At 37.6% G+C, this 23592-nt stretch overlaps 1 protein-coding gene across 1 annotated transcript; it reads right to left on the minus strand.

Moving 5' to 3' along the window:
- Window positions 1–914: 914 nt before the first annotated feature.
- On the minus strand, window positions 915–21952 carry LOC128700506 (UDP-glucosyltransferase 2-like). The gene is made up of 11 exons (XM_053793749.2): window positions 21836–21952; window positions 17397–17546; window positions 16468–16740; window positions 15367–15560; window positions 14184–14279; window positions 6887–6980; window positions 4314–4405; window positions 3390–3523; window positions 2035–2254; window positions 1604–1747; window positions 915–1063 (listed from the first exon to the last, which is right to left on the minus strand). Exons 1-11 carry the CDS (start codon window positions 21860–21862, stop codon window positions 928–930), a joined length of 1560 nt encoding a protein of 519 aa, XP_053649724.2. The 5' UTR covers window positions 21863–21952; the 3' UTR covers window positions 915–927.
- Between the last annotated feature and the right edge of the window lie 1640 nt (window positions 21953–23592).

The raw sequence follows: 23592 nt of genomic DNA on the forward strand, positions 1-23592 counted from the left end.
CCTTCCTTGAGGGGTTTTACTAAGAAGAATCGGCTCAATTCCTTTGATGTAAAACTTCGTACACGCATCGGTGGCCCGGTGGCCTGGTGGCTAAAGCTCCCGCTTCACACACGGAGGGCCCGGGTTCGATTCCCGGCGGGTGGAAACATTTCGACACGTTTCCTTACACCTGTTGTCCTGTTCACCTAGAAGCAATTAGGTACCTGGGTGTTAGTCGACTGGTGTGGGTCGCATCCTGGGGGACAAGATTAAGGACCCCAATGGAAATAAGTTAGTCCTCGATGACGCACTGACTTTCTTGGGTTATCCTGGGTGGCTAACCCTCCGGGGTTAAAAATCCGAATTAAATCTTATCATGGTAGTAATCTTCATGTTCCTAGTCTTTACTACTGATGCTTCCGGTGTTCATCATGTCTGACTGTTTTGGGTTATCCCAGGTTCTCTACACATATGTTGCTATGTATGATAACCTGCGTAACTGTATTTGTGTATACCTGAATAAACTTACTACTTAATTCATGTAAGTTTGCCAGGACGGGTCCTGGCCCGGGTCTTCTCCATGTGGTGACCCGGTAGCCGCAGCTACTGCAAGTTAGCGTAGCTCAACTAAATTAAGTAGTACTGAGCTGCTAGTGCAATATAGTAAATGAGAAAAATTAGACATGGTAATATTAGCCTGCATATCTTGTTATGAGTAGTGGCTCGCAAGCCGCTGGCGGCTCGCGAGCCGCGCAATGAATACCACTGCGGGTAGTGGCTCTCGAAGGAGTGTTGGAGTTTGTACAAGTGATGTACTGTTTATAGCCCTATGGCTATAATCTGGGTACAGTAAGCATTCCTGTCAAGTGGAGTCACATACTAACTCAGCTGCTCGCGTAGAATGGTGGTTCCCATGGAATTATTAAACACACATCTTGAGATAAATTTTTAATCAGTTTTGGTTTTGGTCCTGGAGAAACAGAGCCAGAAACATAAGGAAATTACAAGCCGTAATGAAATATAACTGAGAATGACCAAAAGAACTATCACTGCTGCCCATACGTCCACATTATACAGCTGGTACCTGAAACAACAATTCGTATGACAAGACAGAACTGAGACATTGAAAAAAATGAATTGTGAGAGATAAGAAATATTAACAGTTCTGTATAGCAGATATTGCATTTCCTTATAAATCGTATATTGGAAATGGATAATAGAGGACGTTTCGGTCTGTCCTAGACCATTATAAAATCGCGAGTCCAAGAACTGAACCGCGTTTAAATTTTATTTCCAATTTGTAGTTTAGTTGTGGATTGTTCCAGTCAAGGTACAGTGAGTTTTATTCTTCAGTAAACTTCTCCTATATACACAATGAAAAAACGTATATTAAAGAATAAAAAAGCACTATACCGTAACTAGAACAACACACAAATAACCCGCACATAGTAAATGAAACTTATGACGACGTTTCGGTCCGACTTGGGCCATTAACTAGTTAATAGTCCAAGTCGGACCGAAACGTCGTCATAAGTTTCATTCTCCTACATGGGGGTTATTTTTGTAAAACGTATATAGCTATTATTATTAACGTTAACTCATACTGAAGCAAAGTTGTGCTGACCATGTCATGGTGGCAGCAGGACACCGGAGATGGTATGCTCCCTGGTGTCGTATAACATACTTGATCCAGTAGAGGGCCACCTCTGCTGGCTCTTGTGGACGATCTATCATAACTTTGGACCATCTTGCTACCTCAGTTTTCATGCTGCTTCGTCACACACACCAAGAAAATAATTTGGAATATATGTTGCATCATTAGGCTGCGGGGGCGTTGACCCCCAGAACACTCTCTAGGTATACTCCAGGTATGTATTTATATAAACATTATATGATGTATGCAGGCTAGCTATTTGACTTAATAATAATAATAATAATAATGAGTGATGGTGAATGTGTTTACCTTCTCTGATTCACCTTTGGTGGGTAAAAGCCGATGAATTGAAACAAAATGTCAACCTTTAAGATAAAGCTGAAACCTTGTGGTTACAGTACCTTGTGTCATTCATGACGATATTGATCGTATTCTTGAGATTATCAAAGGTAAGTTGGTCCCAGAAGAGCACTTTGCCCCAGCCATCCCTCTGCACCTTGATTATGTTGGCTTGCTGGTCAGCAAACAGAGGGATCCCCAGCACTGATACACCGTGGTACATGGACTCCAGGGTGCTCAACAACCCACCGTGTGTGATGAACAAACGCAAGCGAGGGTCACCTGCGTAACATATAAGTACATTATTATTATTATAATAATCAAGGGGAAGCGCTAAACCCGGAGGATTATACAGCGCCTGGGGGGGGGGATGTGGAAGGCATTCACGCTTAATTCGGGGAACTGGAGCACAGATAACATATAAGTACAGTTTGGTTATTATCAATGTTTTATTCACGAGAAAGCGCTCTGAAGGCCCCTGTGGCATGCAAAGAGTACGTAACCTTTATTCGGCGCATGGACACACCCTCATTTACAGGCTATCTCCCCCAACCAGCGAACCAGGTTGCTAAGAGTTGATGATGGGGCCCCATCGTTCAACTAGTGACCAGGTTCTAGCCAATAAGAAGGTGGGATTGACAATCGCAGAGGTTATGTGGATACCGCTCTCCTGTCTGCCCTTGTCATTCCCACTCTAGAGCTGGTTGAAGCACGGTCTGCTATCTTGTGGCTTCTATTTCTGCCTTGCTTACCGTGGAGTGCACTATATTTATCACTGTACATAGTGTACATATTGCTGTTATAATTGGTGAAGGATAATATAAGTCTAAACTTTTTCTACTGTGTTTATTTGCTCCCATTACACCTGGGATAACAGGCCATTTGAAATCCTAGGTTGTAATAGCCCCCATACATTGCATATATTTATGTGAGGTGCCAATTTATTCTTTCACACGTATGTCACAATTGTCTTCAACCGAGGTAATTATGTGATATAGCACGGTGATAGTGTTTCTTTCTCTTCACTAATGTGTTTATCACATATTTTCACGTTACTGTAGGTGAGCCTAGTTAAGACCTGGAACTTCAGCTCACTTAGTGCTTGCCTCAATAGGGCCCTGGTGGAAAGATTAAGACAGGGGTTTCTAAAACCCCGCGACGTGGCCCAAACATGGCTCCTGAGAATCTTTTCATACCGTTAGAAGAAGAAGAAGAAGAAGAAAAAAAGGGCTGCACTGCGATATTTCCCAATTAATTAATATTATGCTGTTCATCGATGAAGATTTTCAGGGGGACGTTGCGCAGTAGGTCCGGGTACCTTTAAGATCGAGAAGCGAATGTGATTTCAAATTCTGAGTTGTGTGCACAAAAAAAAAAAAAAAAACTGCAGGAAAACCCTGGATGAAGATGTACCTACCAAGAATATCTTGTTGTGGGAGCCACTTGCCAAGACGGACATTTGGGGGCAGGTCATCCATAGTGTCCTTATCCCACTTCCACAAGACTCTCTGCTTGAGGGAAGCAAACACTTGAACCAGGACAGTGCGGTACCTGTGTGTATTGTGTGTAAGATTAACTAACATACTGTATCACTGGTCTCATACAACAGATATGTTATTATCTATACATTTATTTCATAGAAAATGTTAAAGAGTTGAGACGATGTAGAGACAAAGACGCGTTGCAGAACAAACCTAAATTAAGACTGTGGATTGCTCTGTAGAACTTTATTAATTCATGATCAATGCTCTGTACAGATTCAAACTAAAGCTTGTTCTGCCACTTGCGTCGTTGTTTTTATACTTGTAATGTGTCATTCCATCCAGATGAGGAAGTAAATGGATCCACAACTGTGCGGCTCAGTGTGAGAATCAGACGAAAGTTAAGCATCCTGATAACAGAATAGCAAATAAACCATTGTTAAATGTAGACAAAGAAACGGGTTGGGCAAATATTTTTGTTAGTGGGTTTGGTTTTAAGAAAGATTTGCCTAGTATGGGCCAGTAGGTTTGCTACAGAGTTCCTCCTATCTTATGTTCTTATATTGAGTTTAATGTAGTCACTGTACATCACGATCAGACTTTCCTATGTCGTAACACTTCCTTTATAAATGAAGGAATTGGAGCTGTCTTGTACCTAACATCAAGCTTGAGTACCTCCCATTACCCAGGTGCAGGATGACCAAAAGGAGTTTCTTGCTTTTTCGTGACTATGGTAATTATAACAACAGTGTTTCTGGCTTGGTGACTGCTGCCAACACTATGGGTCTACATGCATAAATAATAATAATAATAATAATAATAATAATAATAATAATAATAATAATAATAATAATACGCACTCCTCTGGCATGGTGGAAGGTGGTACAGACGAGCCAAGACTGAAGAAGATGAAGCCAGCATCACCAGCACCTTGCACCCAGTCTTCAAGGTCCTACAAGAAAAGATTATCCACGTGAAATATATCATAAATTATTTGAATGACAATGTAAGTGGAATCGGTTCACTGTACTAAGCTGTTTGATATGTTAGGTTTAAGGCTATCGACTGCACGAGGGTCGTCAACACAGAATTTTATTTTAACCTCCAGTCAAAAAAAAAAACCCTCAGGGAAGGTTCCTTGATGTTGGTGAGGGGCTCTTGATTTAGAGAATTGGATCTGTGCTCCAGTTCCACGAATTAAGTCTGAATGCCTTCCATATCCCCCCAAGCGCTGTGTAATCCTACAGGTTTAGCGCTTCCCCCTTGATTATAATAATAATAATCCAGTCAAAAATGCTATTATGCCTGCAACGGGGATGCAGGTAAACCTAAAATTGGGATTAAAGTAAACTTTTGGTGTATATACATTGACAGATCCCAACGGCAGTAAGTCAAGGACCCCAGTGGAAATAACTGACTTTTTTTTGGATTTTCCTACGTAATTTACACGTTACTATGTATGATAAATGTACTTATGTGTACATGTACCTAAATAAATTTACTAAAGATACACACTTCTTAAGATTATATATATTGCTAATGTTACAAGTATCCATTTTAAGTTTAATAAAGGAGCTCTAGCCACTCAAAAACAAATTAAGTTGAATTTTGATACTATTTATTAAAACATATTGAGAATAGGTAGTTTTATTATTATATTCATAAAATGCACTAAAACTGAACGGATCATAAAGAGCTGCAAGACTAAGGAAATATATCGGCAAAGGGAAGTAACGTAAAGGGTATAATTACTAACTATCAAGGAAAGTAGAGAATGGCATAACAAGACTCACGAAATCGTAATGACACGATTGCAGACAAACCATACCACGGCTTTGAGGGGACTTGAGCTAGAGTTCGTCACGGCCATGCTAGCGGGAGAGTCGTCTGTAAAAACTTGCATTTGTGGACACAGTGGTGCTTATGCTAACCTTCCTATAGTGTAGAAATATACCTAGTTGGGGCGTTGACCCCCGGAACTCTCTCCAGGTAATCTTATTGGAGTTTTGAAACTCTCTAACCGCGGGTTCAAACCCCACCCGTGGTATGGTTTGACATAAGAATTCAACAGCAGAGAGTTTCTGTGTTGAAAGCAGGGCTTTCCGAAAGGCCCTGATTCTATAAGAGAAACTTGAATGAATTCCACATGCTCTTGATAAATAGTACAGTCACTCAAAAGGTGTTTGACTGTCAATAAGGCTTGACAAGTTTCAGAGAGAAGCAGCAGGTGCTTTCTCACGTTATAGCTATGTTGTAAGTGTTGTGTGGTCTATACCGAGTCGCGAGAGAACAGTTTCTCAAAAACCAGAACAACAATGAACAGAAGTCTAACAAGAGCTGTACTGTTGTTTGATCAATAACAGCTGTTATTGTCTAACCCGAATCATTGACGTTCCAGCGATCAGACAAAATTGGAGAATCTGAAAATGGGCATATTTCTGTGAGAGAGATATTGCAGCGCTGTATAGCCCTTGTGGTTTAGCGCTTCTTTTTTATTATAATAATAATGTGAGAGTATAATCCTTCAACCGCTAAACATGCAGAACCGTCTTCAAGTTCATTACTCTGAACAGCAGTTAAAGACGATGTTTTTGTGCTTGGTAAAGAGGCCACGCAGCGCTGAATACGAACAACGATGGAATGCAGTGAGTGAAAACTCCAAAGAGCTGACAACACACTTAAAGAGTCAAGAGACCGCAACAAAGAAGGAACTGGGAAGAAAAGTAATGAAGATGATATATGTAAGTAATGTGTATAACACTGCTGTAAATATAACGACTATATTCGGTAAACGTTGTCGTTAAACGTAATTTATATTTCACTTGCTCTAGGAGACAAAAGAAAAAACAGTAATGTTACCACAGAATGTAGAAACACTGTTACTTTACATATGCGAACGCTTTAAGAAATACATACAGGTACTTAAATCACTGACTTAAAATTATAAAATTAACTGAACTCTGATTAACAAAAACTAGATTTCCCATCAGTTCAAATGACAGCCAGTTTATGTGTAATCAAGATGTTAATAATGCAAGTACCAGCAGCAGGACTCAAGAAATCGTCATAAACACGACTGCATGAATGACTAGCATGGTTGTAGCGCTTCGAGCATAAGTATTAAATAAATTAATACAGATTTAATACTTCTTATTCCATTTATGATCTTACGATGTTAATGCCCCAGTAATCTCACTTCACTGTAATGGGCGTGCCTTCCTAACGATGAATGGTGCCTGATTCATGGAAGTGCAGCTACGCTCCCTTTCCATGAATCACATCCGATTACCTCATTATTCTGAATGCCTTCTGGGGTTACCCATCCCAGTGAATATACTACTACTACTACTACTACTGCTGCTATACTACTGCTACTACTATTAATAATGATAGTTTTCTTCGAGAAGCTAGAAATGTGTACGAGGTAACTTACTTGTGGGAGAGGCTGTGCTGGACGGAGATGGATGCCTCCACAACTCACCACGGCAGGAACAATGGGACGAGCTGGGTAATCAACGGTTTGTACACTGTAGAGATGCAACACAACCTAATTATTGTCAACCTTTAGCATATATCTCATTGTTGTTGTTTTGGTTCACTGGCAAATGTCAAAAGGTATTGAGACAATAAGCAAAAGAAGTCTCTATTCTCCAGTCTTGCTCATTGTCGAGCTTTATCAAGTCATGGTTGAGCTCAACACTGACTGAAATAAGGTCTATAAACAGTTCAATTCACAAGGTAAAAGTAGCTATCTTGCCTCGTCTCATTTCAAGTCTAATCCCCATGTGAGGAATTCTAACATTCACTCAGGATGCAACCCACAACAGTCAATTAAAACTTGGGGTAGTAGGTGAAAGGAAACTTGCCAATACGACTCATTCTGCCAGAGAATCGAACCCAGGTTCTTTTGTTTGTAAACTGAGCGTTATTTTTTTAAGGTTAAAAATAGCTGATTACAGCAGTAGGTCTGCTGGTCCATTCCAGGCAGGTCTAAGTGACACCTGACTACACTCACATACCTATTCAAACCATTTTTTATAACTTTAATACTATATTTGGGTTTAGTGGTCACACTGCTACTACTGTGGAAAATACTGTATATATTTTCCAGAAATTCAGTATTTATATGTAAATAGATGGCCATACTGTATTTAATAATATTTATGTAATAGAAAACGGAAAGCCTGCGTCTGCGCAGAGGAGACTCGCCATCTTGGTTTTGAATTGGATACAACGTTAGTTCAATGGGAAGGAATTTTCGTGCTCTAGAGGTTAAAATTGGGCTGACACCTCTCAAATAGGAGGCAAAATTGTTGGACATGCATTCCTGCATAACTTGAGATATCAGACAACTGGACAAGACAACTCCAGGAACCTCAGATAAGCTCTCTAGATTTGTGTATAATTCTGGCCAGTGTTTTCATAAATTTAGTTAGTGAGGTTTTTCTGAGTATGATACAACTTAATATCCAGTCAAATTGGTGAGTGATATTAAGATATATTTTCCTTCTGTTATGTAATTGTGTATATATATATATATATATATACTCATTTTTTAGTATACAGTCCACAAATTTATATATTTACCAGTATTCCTGGTGTATGTATATTTCATTTAATTAATAGGTCCAGAGCAACTTGTGGCTATGACAGTGGTAGGTATCGAAGGGGGACATTTTTTGCGACCTAGGTGTCCCAAATTCCTACTTGTCCATGTTACATTGATAAATAATAATTATCTTTGTTATCATTTACTGTTATGTACATAATTAGTTACATTCAGATAAATGCAATTTTCCACATTTAATTTGCCCGTTGGTCCTTCGAACCGGATGTAATTAGTGAAGTCATTAACTGGTTAATTACTTAATAATTATATGTGAAATGGCAGAAAGAGGTGGATGTTAAGTTCACAAATTTACTGTGTAGTGAATTATAATTATTACAATATTAATTTTGATAAGTTGTCTGGCTAAGTTTATATTAATTTGCATAATATTAATTTGATAAGACAATTCTGGCCAAGATTTATATCAGTGTATGTGTAATTGATAAGCCAGGTGTTGCTAATTATATTAATGTGTATAATATTAATTTTACTTAATGTGTAGTGGATTATAACTATTACAATATTAATTTGATAAGACAATTCTGGCCAAGACTTATATCAATGTATGTGTAATTGATAAGGCAAGTGTTGCTAATTATATTAATGTATATAATATTAATTTTGCTATGTCAAATTCTGGCAAGGATTTATATTAATTTGTATAATAATTTTGATAAGCCAAGGCTGGCTAAAGGTTTATATTAATGTACATTTAAAATTTATATATAAATTTCTTACATGTGTAATTGCTAAGCTCAAGTGTAGCTAATATTATTAATGTGTATTTAAAATTTATATTACATTTTTTTAAGCTCAAGTAGCTAGAATTTATTTAAAGGTAAGTTGCACTATTTACCTTTATAAAGTGCATAATTTAGTACATAATCAGTGTTATTAAGTTGAATTTAATACATTGCATCATGGCTGAAAATGAGGAAATTAATATAGAAGATAAACATATGGAATATAGAGTAAAGAAAGCATCAATACAGGCTAAAAAAGTTCATGTAACCAAGGCATGTAATAAGTGTTTGGAATTAATGAATCAAGAAACTGTGAATACTGTTGATTTAAAATTGTATTTAGATGCTTTAGGTAATAGATATGATTCATACAAATTATATTACAACAAATATGAAGGTGATTTATTAGTAAACTGTGTAGATGAGACTGAAATAGATCTCATGATTAATCAGTATTATGAATTAGAGGAAAAGATTCTTTCTTGTAAAAGTCAGGCCTTGAATAAATTAAAATGTGTAAACCAGGCAGTTGGTCAGTCTGCTCCAACAAATAATATGTCTTTGCCAAAACTCCCAGAATTGTGTTTACCTGTATTTAATCCTGGAGAAAATTTGGAGGATATTTTGGTCAATTTTTAAAGCAGCTGTGCATGACAGGAGTGACCTAGCCTGTGTAACTAAATTATTTTACATCAAAGGACAGGTAAGAGGAGATGCTCACATACTCATACAAGCCTTTCCCAATGAAAATGACTCTTACAAGGAAGCAGTTGACATGTTGAAGGTCACTTATGGTAATATAGAACAAAGTAGGTTGGATCTAGTGAATATCATTGTTAATTTAAAATCTCCAGATCACACTTACAAAGGTTTACAGCAGTTTAGAGTTAAACTGAAGAGCACTCTCAAAACTTTAAGTAATAAATATAATCTGAAGGAATCAGACTGGTTATTGAGTGCCATGATACAGAATAAATTAAGCTGTAAAACACTTGAATGACTCTCGAACAAATATCACAAGGGTTATTTTGGTCTGGACGAAATAAGACTAGGTCTACAAGAATTAATTGTGCAGTTGCAGACCAGCCAACTAACTCATTTTAAAGATGCAAACACATAATAACTCTGAGGTACCTGTCAAGTTTCACAAAGGGAGAAATTATCCCAATGTTAATAATCAAAATTCATTTCCTAAAAAGAGTTGCATAGGTGCATATCAAGTAGCAAGAATCAGAAATAATGATTCTCCACTAGGTAAGAAGAATAAGTACCCTCCTAAGAGTAGCCCATTTAATAAGAAACCAGTCAGAGAAAAGAGAGATTGTCTTTTCTGCAATGCATACAATTCATGGAATGATAAAGTTGAAAGACTGGAGGAACTTGACAGATGTATCAGATGTTTAGGTAATCACAATGTAAAGGATTGTTATGCTAAATTAAACTTCTGTTATCAATGTCACAAAGGAAGACACCATATAGTCATGTGTAAAGGTCTATATGATAATGTTGATAATAATGATAATGTTGACAATCCTGACACAACAGTGGCTAATGTAAAAATTGCTGCTAATGTTAATAATGATGGTTTTGCTGAAGTAGCCTTACCTGTGTTACAGGTAAAAATTGATGATAAAAGGCATAAATTAAAAAATGTAACTGCATTATTAGACCAGGGATCCCAGCGTACTTTCATTAAACGTAAATGTCTTGATGGTATGAAAGTACAGATGGGAGATCCCACAACTTTAAAATTATCTGGTTTTCTCTCGGATAAAAGAGCTCAATTGTATGACACTGTTTATGTAACTGTCTGGTTGGGCAATTAGAAAAAACGTGTTAATGCAGTAATTGTAGATAGACTTCCAGAGAAAATATCTACAGTAGGGCTTAGTAAAGCTACAGAAAGACTTTCACATAATGTAAATTTAGCACCTTCTGGGGTAAGTGATGATTCTGTAGGCCCAATAAATATTTTGATAGGTAGTGAGTCTTATGCCTCCTTTGTAAAGGGTATGGTAAAGAAATGTGGTATCACCCTTTTGAGGACTGCAGGAGGCCATGTAATGTATGGTAGGATTCCTCGTAATAATAATTCATGACTAGAGGAAACTACAAATACCATAACTGTGTGTCTTACTCATGAAGTCGTGCCCCAGTATAATTCTTTCATAGAGGATGGTGTTGAGCCAGTGCATAAATTGTGGGAATTAGACATCATTGGAATAAATGTAAATGAAGAAAGTCCAGACGATTCTTTTACTCAGGAGCAATACCTGAAAGATGCAAAATTTGAATCTGGACAATACTGGGTACGACTTCCGTGGAGACTGAACCATCCAGAATTGCCCACTAATTACAGAATGGCATATGGGCAGCTAAAGGCTCAACTCCGCGAACTGAGTAAGACACCAGAATTGTTAACTGCCTATAATGATATAAATGCTGAACAATTAATTAATAAATTTATAGAAGAGGTACCTCCTGAGCAAGCCAAAATTTATGGTCACTATTTGCCACATCATAGAGTGAAGAAGGATTCTAAGACCACTCCTCTGAGAATTGTGTTTAATTGTAGTGCCAGGAGTAACAAAAATGTACCTAGTTTAAATGACTGTTTGATGACAGGTCCGTCGTTGACGGAAAAATTAGGAGATATCTTATTAAATTTCAGGATGAAAAATTATGCCTTTACGGCTGACATAAGTAAAGCTTTCCTAAGAGTGGGTTTACAAGAGGCTGACCGGGATTGTACCCGCTTCTTATGGCCTGAGAATCCTAGTGACCCACTTAGCCCTCTGAAAACCTTTCGCTTTAGGAGCGTATTATTTGGTGCTACATCCAGTCCGTTCCTACTTCAAGCGACGATAAATGCACACCTTAAACATATGGGAAGTCCATTGAGTAAAGTAATGAGCAAACAATTTTATGTGGACAATTTCCTGGGTGTGACGTCAACTGAAGAGGAACTGTTAATGACTTATGGAGAGGCTAGTAAAATAATGCAAAGTGCAGATATGCCTCTGAGAGAATGGAATAGTAATTCGTCCAAACTGAAGGACAAAATAAGTAAGATTACCCTGGAGATGAAGTGCAAAATTGTAGTAATGTATTGGGTTTAACTTGGGATACTGAGAGAGATTTGTTAATGTTAAAACCTAATAATTACAGTATGCCCAATAAATTAACTAAGAGAGTTTTGCTTGCTGAAGTTTCCAAATGTTTTGATCCTCTAGGTTTAGTGTCACCTCTTACTATAAGAGGGAAATTATTAATTCAGGAAGCATGGAAACTTAAATGTGCTTGGGATGAAATTCTACCTGAGGAATTCATTAACAGGTGGGATGAATTAATTGGTGATTATGAAAAAATTCCAATGTTGGAGTTCCCACGATAGGCGGCCAATCCAAATGGGAAAAATGTACTCCACATTTTTTGTGATGCTTCAAAATTGGCATATGGAGCAGTTGCTTACCTTCAATGTAATAGTGTTATTTCTCTTGTTATGTCTAAGGCTAAAGTGTCTCCAATTAAATCATATACCTTACCTCACTTGGAATTAACAGCCATTTATGTAGGTGTCAAATTAGCTAATTATATAAGAAATAAGTTGCAGGAGATAAATATTAGCGACACTGTAATTTGGTCTGATAATGAGGTATCCTTACAATGGATTCGTAATGGAAAGAGTAAAATTGTGTATGTACAAAACAGAGTCGCTGAAATTAATCAGATGCAAGAGAAGTATAATAGTTTGGGTCAGCATATGTTAACCTTTAATCATATACCTGGGGAGGAGAATCCAGCCGATTTCTTGTCTCGAGGTTTACCTTATGCTAAATTTGTAAATGCTGTATCATGGTTTAAAGGACCGAGCTGGTTGGTAAATAAAGCTAATTGGCCTGTACAAAAGGCGTATATTGCTCCTGTTGAAATTACTGTGACCATCTCTCCAATAGTTTGTCCACCCTTAGCCATTGATATAAATAGGTATTCTTCTTTACCCAAACTAATCAATGTAACTAAATTGGTGTTTAAATTTCTAAACAAGATGAATATTTCATTTAAGTTTTCACATCCTCTTGAATATTGGATAAAGAGGGAACAGGAGGAAATCTATGGAAATGAGATTAAATTGATGATGGAAAGAAAAATTGTGAAAGGTTCCATAATAGAGAAATTGGGGCTGTGTTTAGAGAACAATGTAATTAGGTGCAGAGGTAGGTTACAAAATGCTGAATTGGGTGATTATGCTAAACATTCTATCTTACTGCCCAAAACTCATCATCTAACAAATTTGAGTGTTCTAAATGCCCATAAAAATGTAATGCATGGTGGGGTACAAGATACCTTAAATTGTATTAGGGAAACTTTCTGGATTCCACAAGGACGGCAAAGTGTAAAAAGGGTGATTAAATCTTGTGTAATATGTTGCCGTGTGGATGCCAGATCCTATATGTACCCAGGTCCTCCACCATTGTCAAATGAGCAATTTGAGTCGTTTAGCAATGAACTCCGGCCGGCTGCAGTGTGGAAAATACTGTATATATTTTCCAGAAATTCAGTATTTATATGTAAATAGATGGCCGTATATACTGTATTTAATAATATTTATGTCATAGAAAACGGAAAGCCTGCTTCTGCGCAGAGGAGACTCGCCATCTTGGTTTTGAATTGTATACAACGTTAGTTCAATGGGAAGGAATTTTTGTGCTCTAGAGGTTAAAATTGGGCTGACACCTCTCAAATAGGAGGCGAAATTGTTGGACATGCATTCCTGCATAACTTGAGATATGAGACGACTGGGCAAGACAACTCCAGGAACCTCAGATAAGCTCTCTAGATTTGTGTATAATTCTGGCCAGTGTTTTCATAAATTTAGTTAGTGAGGTTTTTCTGAGTATGATACAACTTAATATCCAGTCAAATTGGTGAGTGATATTAAGATATATTTTCCTTCTGTTATGTAATTGTGTATATATATAATAATTTTTTAATATACAGTCCATAAATTTATATATTTACCAGTATTCCTGGTGTATGTATATTTCATTTAATTAATAGGTCCAGAGCAACTTGTGGATATGACAGTGGTAGGTATCGAAGGGGGACATTTTTTGCGACCTAGGTGTCCCAAATTCCTACTTGTCTATGTTACATTGATAAATAATAATCTTTGTTATCATTTACTGTTATGTACATAATTAGTTACATTCAGATAAATGCAATTTTCCACAACTACTACTACTATAGCTCCTACCACTACTAGTAAGACTACTGCTACAACTATTACTAATAAAAGATATGCTGCTTCTACTAGTACTACTACTACTACTAATAATAATATTAATAATAACAATAATACAAAATATTTAACCCACCTGTTTATCAATAAAAGACTAACATTTTTGCGAATTTCTAAAAGACTTGGCATATCATCTGAACAAAGACCTCGGCGACGACATTCAGGCTCCATTCTGTGGGAAACAAAGAATTAAGTCACATTAAGACACTTAACAAAGCATTTGTTTTTAGGCTTTCTCGAAGGGGTGCCTTTACGAGGCGGCCGGATTTTTTCTTAGGTTAGGTTAGGTTCGTCAGGAAATAGGACAAGTGTTTCCTGACGTGGGTCTTAGTCATATGATGACCCGCAGGAATTTTTCTTCCTCCTCAGCTTCATTTATAGGCTGAGAATGCCTCACCTAATCAGGTTTAATTTTTCAGTGCTGGTTTACTGTAACTAGGGAAGAATTCGTGCATCTACTGACATATGCAAATGCTCTCTGGCCAATGCTGTGTAGATTATTCCAGGAATGAGTTCGATAACTTTACGAAGCTGATAGTGCATTAATTATAAGTGGAGAAAAGTTAAGAAACTTAGAATTATTGGATTTTATGTAATAATTCGAAAATGCATATTCTGATTGGTTTCAAACTTTTCGTAAACTTTTTCTCGAGGAAACTTCACATACATTTTGGGTTGTGTAAGTTTTAACTTTTAATATTATAATAAACAAACTGGTTTCCGTTCAAGAATTGAGGAAGACCCGGGCCAGGACTGCACCGGCGAACTTACAAGAAGTGCAAGAACTGGAAATGGCTCTTTCGACAGGCTTCAAGCTCTAAAGCCTAGTATACTTTGTTTAGATATTTAAAATCTTAAGTGCCTTATAAATTTACGCTCTCTGCACTTTTTTTTACAGGCACTGAGATAGACGGGACTAGATAATAGGATGTTAGGATACCTTTCTTGGATTACGTAGCGACTGTATCTTATCCTTGATTCATACTGGACAGATAACCTGGAGCCTTAGTGACCCTCCTGTGGTCAATAGGCTTCAAATGTTATTAATCTAATATTGACTTTATATGGTAAAAGCTGTTTCCTATCTCAGTACATGTACGGGGTAAGAGCTGTTCTCCCACAGCCCAAATACTGGACAAGAACACTCAGGTACCCACCGGCCTCTGCATGAAAAAGGGCAGTAATTATAAGGATATTTTCCCCATACGTTTGATTTACGACTGACAAAAGAATCATTTAAAAACCAAACCACTACATACCTGTAGGCCACGTAGTAAGAGAAGACCACATCCATGGCCACATCAGACAAAGTGCTGATTGCTCGCTCCATGAAGGTCATAGGATACCTGTACTCTAACATAGGAGAGGCATCATAGGAAGGAAAACGTGTGTTACCCATCATCGACGCAAGTGGCCCTATCAACCCAGACGGACTCACATATATGAAAGGAACCTGACGAAGAATGAAAATAGCATCAATATTCAATAAAATAGAAAGGAACAATATTTGTGTTTGGAAATTTTTACAGTGCTTACTACTGATACACGTCTGACAACTGCTTGGAAGACTAGTAATTTACTAATAGGACCAGATGTATTATAAAAATTATACTACATTATTATAAAAAATGAAGTGCTATACATTATTAATATATTATATCATAGAGTTATGAAAGGGATTAAGTAGGCTTTGAGAAAAAAAGGATGATGTTAACATACTACCTAGACTAGAAGGCTAAGGGCACGATTTATACTGTATCGTCTGGCACTCTCAATCTATAATATGTTTGAAGTTAAATTAGGCATTTATACACACTACACATTCTAGTTTGCAAATATTTTCCATATTAGGATTTGTTTATTGTTGTGTTGCTTCTCTGTATCCTCAGGGAAGAGGTTTGATGCTGGTGAAAGGCTCTTGATCCAAGGCCCCTCAAGAAAGGTTCCTTGATGTTGGTGAGGGGCTCTTGATTTAGGGAATTGGATCTGTGCTCCAGTTCCCCGAATTAAGTCTGAATGCCTTCCACATCCCCCCCCCAGGCGCTGTATAATCCTCCAGGTTTAGCGCTTCCCCCTTGATTATAATAATAATAATCTTGATCCAAGGAATTGGAGTCCCTCTCCCTTTCCCCAGATCAATCCATTCATCAAGTGCTGCATGACTGCACTGGGCTCAGTGCTCTCCTCTGAATATAACCTCTGTTTACAAAAAAAAATAAATAGGCCTATAATGTGGTTTTTATTTAACCTGTATTATCAACTTACTGAAATAACTATATCTATACAATTACAGTATTTAAATACCTTTTTTTATATAAAAAATCGAAAATATAAGTAATAAAATATGGTACGTAACTTACCTTCAGTTGATGAACTACTGACAAGAAACAGTCGGACATAAACACGCTGAGGAGAACCAAATCAAAATCTTCTTTCAGTAAGTTCTGAACTTCTTCCTTGCCCAGAGCATCAGCACAAACACTGGGCGTAAAACCCATGAGAATGATAGGGGCAGTCATTCGATGCCCAGTAAAGAAATTCGGAAAATAATCGGAAAGATCCACGCCTGTCAGGACCACCTCACGCACATTTTCCCTCACCTTAGATGGCTTAAATGAAGACACCATTGTAACCTGTAAGAAAAGAAGTATTATAAGTGTTTCTCTTCCTCATGAAACAGGACAAGCTTATCCAGAATCACATCTCCGACATCTGATGAACCGCTCAGTGGTTAAACAATCAATGGTGTTGTAGATGAATGTATCAGAGAACCGGCACGTTGATAAATTAGACACATGTGAAACTCTTGCGTATCTTTAATAAAGATACCCAAGAATTGCACATGAGTAATTTATCAATCAATGGTGTACCAGAGCTAGATTTTTCTACCCCAATTATATCATCACACAGTGTTTTAAGACCTAGGATATAATGGTCTTCATAAAGGTTGTATTCAAATTAGCTTAAAATACATATGTTCAGATAATGATCACCCACTATGAATATAGGTGAGGGTTTCGAAGCAGAAATGAGACACTGAACACAATGTACAACAGCGTGCGATGTCTTATTTGCTAAGTTATTGCTGTGGGAGATTCGACAATATGCGTATCCGAAATGGCCTCGTTCCCATGTCTGGATATGAGAGACATTACTATAACCATTGTTTGTAACTGGTGGCATAAAACAATGAACATGTATATATTAAAAACTCACTCACTCTCTCTCTCTCTCTCTCTCTCTCTCTCTCTCTCTCTCTTACTTTCGCTAATAATCATATACCACTAACCTGGTTTTCATCATCAGCCAAAGCATTGACAATGCCCATGAAAAAGTTTTTGTGGCTTTGAGAAGCGATGGGTGCCAAGAAGAGCACTCTGCTAGCTAACACTGCCTGTAACACTGCAGCACCCACCAACACTGCTACCCACCACTGCATCTAGAAAGAAAAGATTTAATCAGCACTGTAGGAAAAACCCAACAAAAAAGAACAAAAAGTCAGTTACCGTGGTTGAAACAATTCAATGTCTACTGACGCCGTCTACTGATACCTGGTCCGTAGCTGTGTAGCCTTTGACTACACAGCTAGGGACCAGGGCAGTAGAAGCTTCCGATCTTAACTACTGCATAATACAAACAGGAAAAAACTTGAATTTATTGGGAGTCACATCCCAACCCGGAATATTAGAGAGTTCTTGTTCTGATCCCCATTTATTGTATAAAAAATGGCTACATAGTTATGTTATGGGAATACCCAGTGTGCGGCTATCCTATTCTACTTCGAGAGAATGTTCCCAACATCCGGCTACCCTATTCTACTTCGAGAGAATGTTCGCAACATCCGGCTATCCTATTCTACTTCGAGAGAATGTTCCCAACATCCGGCTATCCTATTCTACTTCGAGAGAATGTTCGCAACATCCGGCTATCCTATTCTACTTCGAGAGAATGTTCGCAACATCCGGCTATCCTATTCTACTTCGAGAGAATGTTCCCAACATCCGGCTACCCTATTCTACATCATAAAAATTGTGGGAACACCCGCAGTATCTAGCTTCCTTATTCAACATCAGAGGTCTCTAAACTTTTCAGTACGAGGGCCACATCGTACATTAAACACATTTTCGCAGGCCAAAGAAAAATTCAATCTTATAAATAAATATAAATGAATGAATATGTTTTATTTGGATCCTTTTTTTGATCAGCATGATATGATTCAGAACAAAAGAGAAATGTGACAGTTACGAAGACACAATACCGTACTTACACTGGGAAATGATACATAATTAGTAAAAATGTCAAGCATAAGCCAATGTTCTGATGGTATAATAAATTACTGAACTGTAGATGAGAAAAGCTGGCATAAGATTAATGGGAATGATGCAACTTTTTTTTTAACTGCAAAATATTGATGAAGCGAGGTTTCAGGTTTGAAGAGCAAATTATTTGAATGGACTTCAAATGCTCATCAGATAAATTTGCGTGATATCTGGACCTGACATATTTAATTTTTGAAAATGTTTGTTCGTAAAGAAACATTGTACCAAAAACGGACACGAATCCACAAGCAAATCGCTTGAAATTTGGAAACTTCAGGCTGTAAAGATTCACAAAATTGGATCAGATGACCTTCTTCATACTTTTCTTTCATCATGTCGTCTGACTAGAGATCAATAATTTCCATTTGAATCTGACTTGAGAGTGTTTCAACACTGCAGTGAAATGGATTTTGAAACAGGTTTATTTCATCAGTTTTTCCATCAAGATCAGAAAATAGTTTCTGAAATTGGTTTTGCAAGTCATTAATGTTGGAAATGAAGAAGGAAATTCTGCTTCACTTTCTTCATGAAATTCTTCACATGGGAAATGAACCAAGTTAGAAACTTTCACCTGTCCTTCATATAGCATCAGTTTTGCCCTGAATGCCTTGACATGCGTGAATAGATCACAAATCAAATTTGTTTGAACTTGCAACTTCAGATTCAGTTGATTCATAAGGTTTGGCACGTCTGCAAAAAATGCCAATTTCCACAGCCAGTCAACGTCTCATAAAGTGGTTCGGGTCGATTCTTCTCTGTGAAAAATTAATCAATTTCCTTTCTGAGCTGAAAGAACCGTGATAGAACCTTTCCACAACTAAGCCATCAAACTGCTGTATAAGTCATCGAACTCGGAATCAGTTTCTTTCATAAAAATCACGAAATTGGCGGTGATTCAGCCCGTGAGACTGAATGAAATTCACTGTTGAAACAACTGGTTTCAGAACGCAAGACATATTTACATATTTTCCGAGCAGTGCTTGCTGATGGATAACGCAATGCAGAAATATGGGATTCTGAGAATCCACCATCCTAAGCTTTTGTGATTTGTCCAACCAAACCTTTCTTCACTCCAGAAATCTTTTTTTTTTCTTCCCTCAATTGTCACGCATTGCAGTTTATTTCACTTCAGGTTACCCTCTAATATTTTTTTTTTCAGTTCTATGAAGATGTCTTCTCTGGTTCCTGTGTTGTGTATGCTATGCACTGAAGCTAATTCTTGTGTGACAATAAATTCATAGTCGGCGCCACGGATGAATACTAGTTGTGATATGTCACATCATTCATCAAGTGCGAGAGAATAAAACTGGAAATTTTGTGCTCTGCAGTTTGATGAATATATTGTTTCCTGTATCCTCAGTTCTACGAGCAACAGTATCTGGCGCAAGAATGAGGATTTTGAACAGATTTCTGGGCATCAGACCTTGATCCACCATGAGGCCTGGTCTCCGACCGGGCCGCGGGGGCGTTGACCCCTCGAAACCCTCTCCAGGTAAACTCCAGGTAAACAACTCTCCTACTGCTTCCATCATACACTTTTTGACCAGATCTCCTTCGGTGAATGGCTTTCCTCTTTTTAGTTAACGCATAAGCTACTTTGTATATGGCCCTGGTTAAAGCTTAATTTACGGCTCTCTTCTGCGAAAAAAACCTTGTTGGGAAAGGAACCTGTGTTACAGTGATTCAAACCTTTCCGGACGCTGTGTTCCTGTCAATTGGGAATAACTTGGTTTATGTTTGGTTTCATAGTGCCGACGTACATTGTACTCCTTGTGTGTCGTGTCATACGACACACAAGGCTTTATCATCTGCTTGTATAAAGAAGTACTTTACGCTCCATTTTTCATTAAACAAGCGGCACTCACTCTCCACTGTTCTTTTCCTTTTTCCTTCTATAACTGAGAGGTATATCTGAAAAATGAAAAAATTAGAACTAAAATTTGAACAAATTTTGACATAAACTGTTACAAGCAACAAAATCAATAAGTGACTGAAAATGAGGGTTTATTAGTTTTACTATTTATAAATATTTCAAGTTGCTCCGGGCCGCATAAAATCTTGTGGCGGGCCGCAGTTTGGTGACCCGTTCTACATCTTAAACATACTGTGGGGAAAACCCGCAGCATGCGGCTATCCTACTCTGTATGATAGTTACATTGTAGAGACTTAATTAAGCTATCTGTGTTTGTCTCTTATATTCCATCACACCGGATGGATTACGTGCATAACATAATTAAATCTGTTAGTCTGAACTGAAAAACTTCAATAGGATAGTGAGAATATTACCAAGCACTCCACTAAAGGTTCAATAATTATGTAAATTTGAAAGATTTTGTTTCAGCAGGACTAGAGTTACTATCACTCGAAAATTTTGCGAAAGATGAAGGCCTGACCACGCGTCGGAAGAGAAAGTGTAACGAGGAGGTTGTGAGTTAGCACTGAAGGCCATCAACTACAGGTTAAGGCTGAATGCCACCTGCAGCCTACGCCACCAATCATGAGAACTGTGTATATGTTCAGAGACAAATCTTTCGATATATATATATACACAAAAAATAAACATTTCTTAATGCACATACAGAGATACATCTTTCAGTATATATACACGACCCTGTGTTGTCAAAATGACCTCTTTATTAGGTGTAACATAATCCAAATCTTTTTCATATTTTCTACGGAACTCATTGCTCAGTAATCTTATATTACATCTGAATAACCTGAGTTTTGGGAGCAAAATCACCTACAAGCACATTCATATGAGACTGGAGGCTACCCGGCACAATAGTTCAGAGGTTTCACTCAAGTTTAATCATAACACGCATGATGGATGCCAACATTATAACTGATCTATAACCAGATTAGCTGAAATGATTCACAGTTTTATAAACAAATGCAACGGAGGAGAAGTAGACGTAGAAATAAGAAGGCAGCGGCTGGAGTACTATACAATAGTACAATAGGGAAAAAAATAATAGCAGAGTATTTAGTATTAGTGAAGAAAGAGTAGTGGTAATAGTGGATTATTATATTATCATGGGGAGCACTAAACCCGTGGGGATTATACAGCGCCTGTTGGGGGGGGGGGTAGTAGACATTCAGGCTCAATTCAGGGAACTGGAGCACAGATCCAATTTCCTAGATCAAAAGCCCCTTACCAGCGTCAAGGAACCTCCCTCAGGGGGTAGTAGTAGTAGTAGTAATAGTGGAGGTAGTCCAGAAGAACAATAAAAGCGAGAGGAGCTGTGTAGTCGAACACAAACGCCGTCATGTTTCAGTCTCCCAAGTGCGGGTTATATGTGCATTGTTCCACCCACGGTAGTGTAACATTTGTTATTTATAAATGCTCATGTTATCACCACTTTCATTTTTAGTTTCTAGAGCTACGATGAGAATAAAACTTTCGGCTTACCTGACGCGACTCTCGGGTAACATACATTAAGAATGTCTAAACTTGCTCGAGTGCCACAGAACGTGATGTTGTCTGAACCAGTGATGTCAGTGACTACACTGGCTCATGTTTACACCCTACGACACACAAATATCTTCATATAATCACGACTTGGTACTTGGCTCAAGCCGGTTTATAGCTGAGAGTCTAAGGTCATGGAGGGAGGGGGAGAGAAAGATGTGTATACACAGAGAACGACATACAGAATAGTGGGTAACTCTTATTTCGACTGAAGAGAAACAATTGATTCATAGAAACCCTGTATTTGCAGTTCTGAGTAGAACGTTATCAAGTCAATATTTATCGTATACTTAGATCTATAAGTAGCATTTTGATTTTTTTCTTCGCACGAAATGTCTCTTTTTGGCATAACTGCCAGCAAATCTTGCCCTCTAGCATCATCAGTATTGTTTAAAAATGTAAGTAGTCAGGTATTATGACACAAATTCGTAAGTTTAATGTAATTAAATAAAATAATAGCGCTACTCTTCTGTGTTGAAATGTTGGGTTAAATAATTTGATTAATGGAGAATACGACTGGAAATAAGGTGGCTATAACACTGTTATCTTTCAGTTAATAGAAGAAACTTTTCACGACTTTTCGGTTCCTACTGGACCTTCAAAAAAAGTCACGATATGTTGATTAATTATGATCCAAATTTGCCCGAAACGTCGTCTAAAGTTTTTTCTCTTTCAGAACTGCACTTCAGGCTGAATTCAACTAGAACTGTAATGCTAATAAAACTAGTTGGAATTTACTAGGACTTGGACGAGGAAACTGAGCACAATTCAGGCAGGAAAATAAGAGATTTAGGCAGTAAAGGTGACGAGAAGCCAAGGAATAAGAAAAGCTAACGGAGGACATGAAACCAAAGTTGCTAGAGAGTCCTAAGAGCAGTAGCAAAGCTTTCTTCCAGGTATATAGGACAAATTATTAATATAATTATACTCATGGGAGAAATTTTAGTAAGCTATAAACCTTTATAATTGATACCAACAAAGGGGTTTATAAAGACGCGTGAGTATATATTAGACATTTAAAAAACTCTTCGGTCCTGGGACCTTGATTAATAACCCAGGATATGGAAAAAGACACTTATGTACAGTTCAGGACATTTATTAGAGGAAACGTTTCGCCACGAGTGGCTTCTTCAGTCCGAAAGTGCCAAGCAGTGTGGCTTATTTCCTGGCCAAAGCAGTCGACTAATTCATAGGTATCTACTGCTATGTCTTGTTTTCTGACAAATCGTACCTAATCTAACCTAATTTACTGCTAGGTGGCAGGTGCGGCAGGTGTTACGAGGCTTGCCCTTGCGCCTGGCCTCGTAGTGGGGTTAAATTTCTCGTTCTCTCGGTTGTGATTCAAGGAAGAGAAGCATGGCTAGATTCCTTTAATCAAGAGCCAACATCAGTGAACTTATTTTGAAAGGATGTATGTTACTAGTCCGACAGTTTTCCTTCAGAAGAGATATTGAATATTGTTAGACTGCAAAAAAATTACGTAAAATTGAGCAGATTATTTCGAACTCACATGGAAAAATAAAACAGCATAGAATAGGGAAGTTTTACGTTTATTAGCTTCTGCATCCTCAAAAAAACATTAACCACAGCCAATGCATCCCCATCTCATAAATTTTTGATACATACATACACACACACACATATATATATATATATATATATATATATATATATATATATATATATATATATATATA

Source organism: Cherax quadricarinatus, chromosome 65 (assembly GCF_038502225.1).
Source record: "Cherax quadricarinatus isolate ZL_2023a chromosome 65, ASM3850222v1, whole genome shotgun sequence".
NCBI lineage: Eukaryota > Metazoa > Arthropoda > Malacostraca > Decapoda > Parastacidae > Cherax > Cherax quadricarinatus.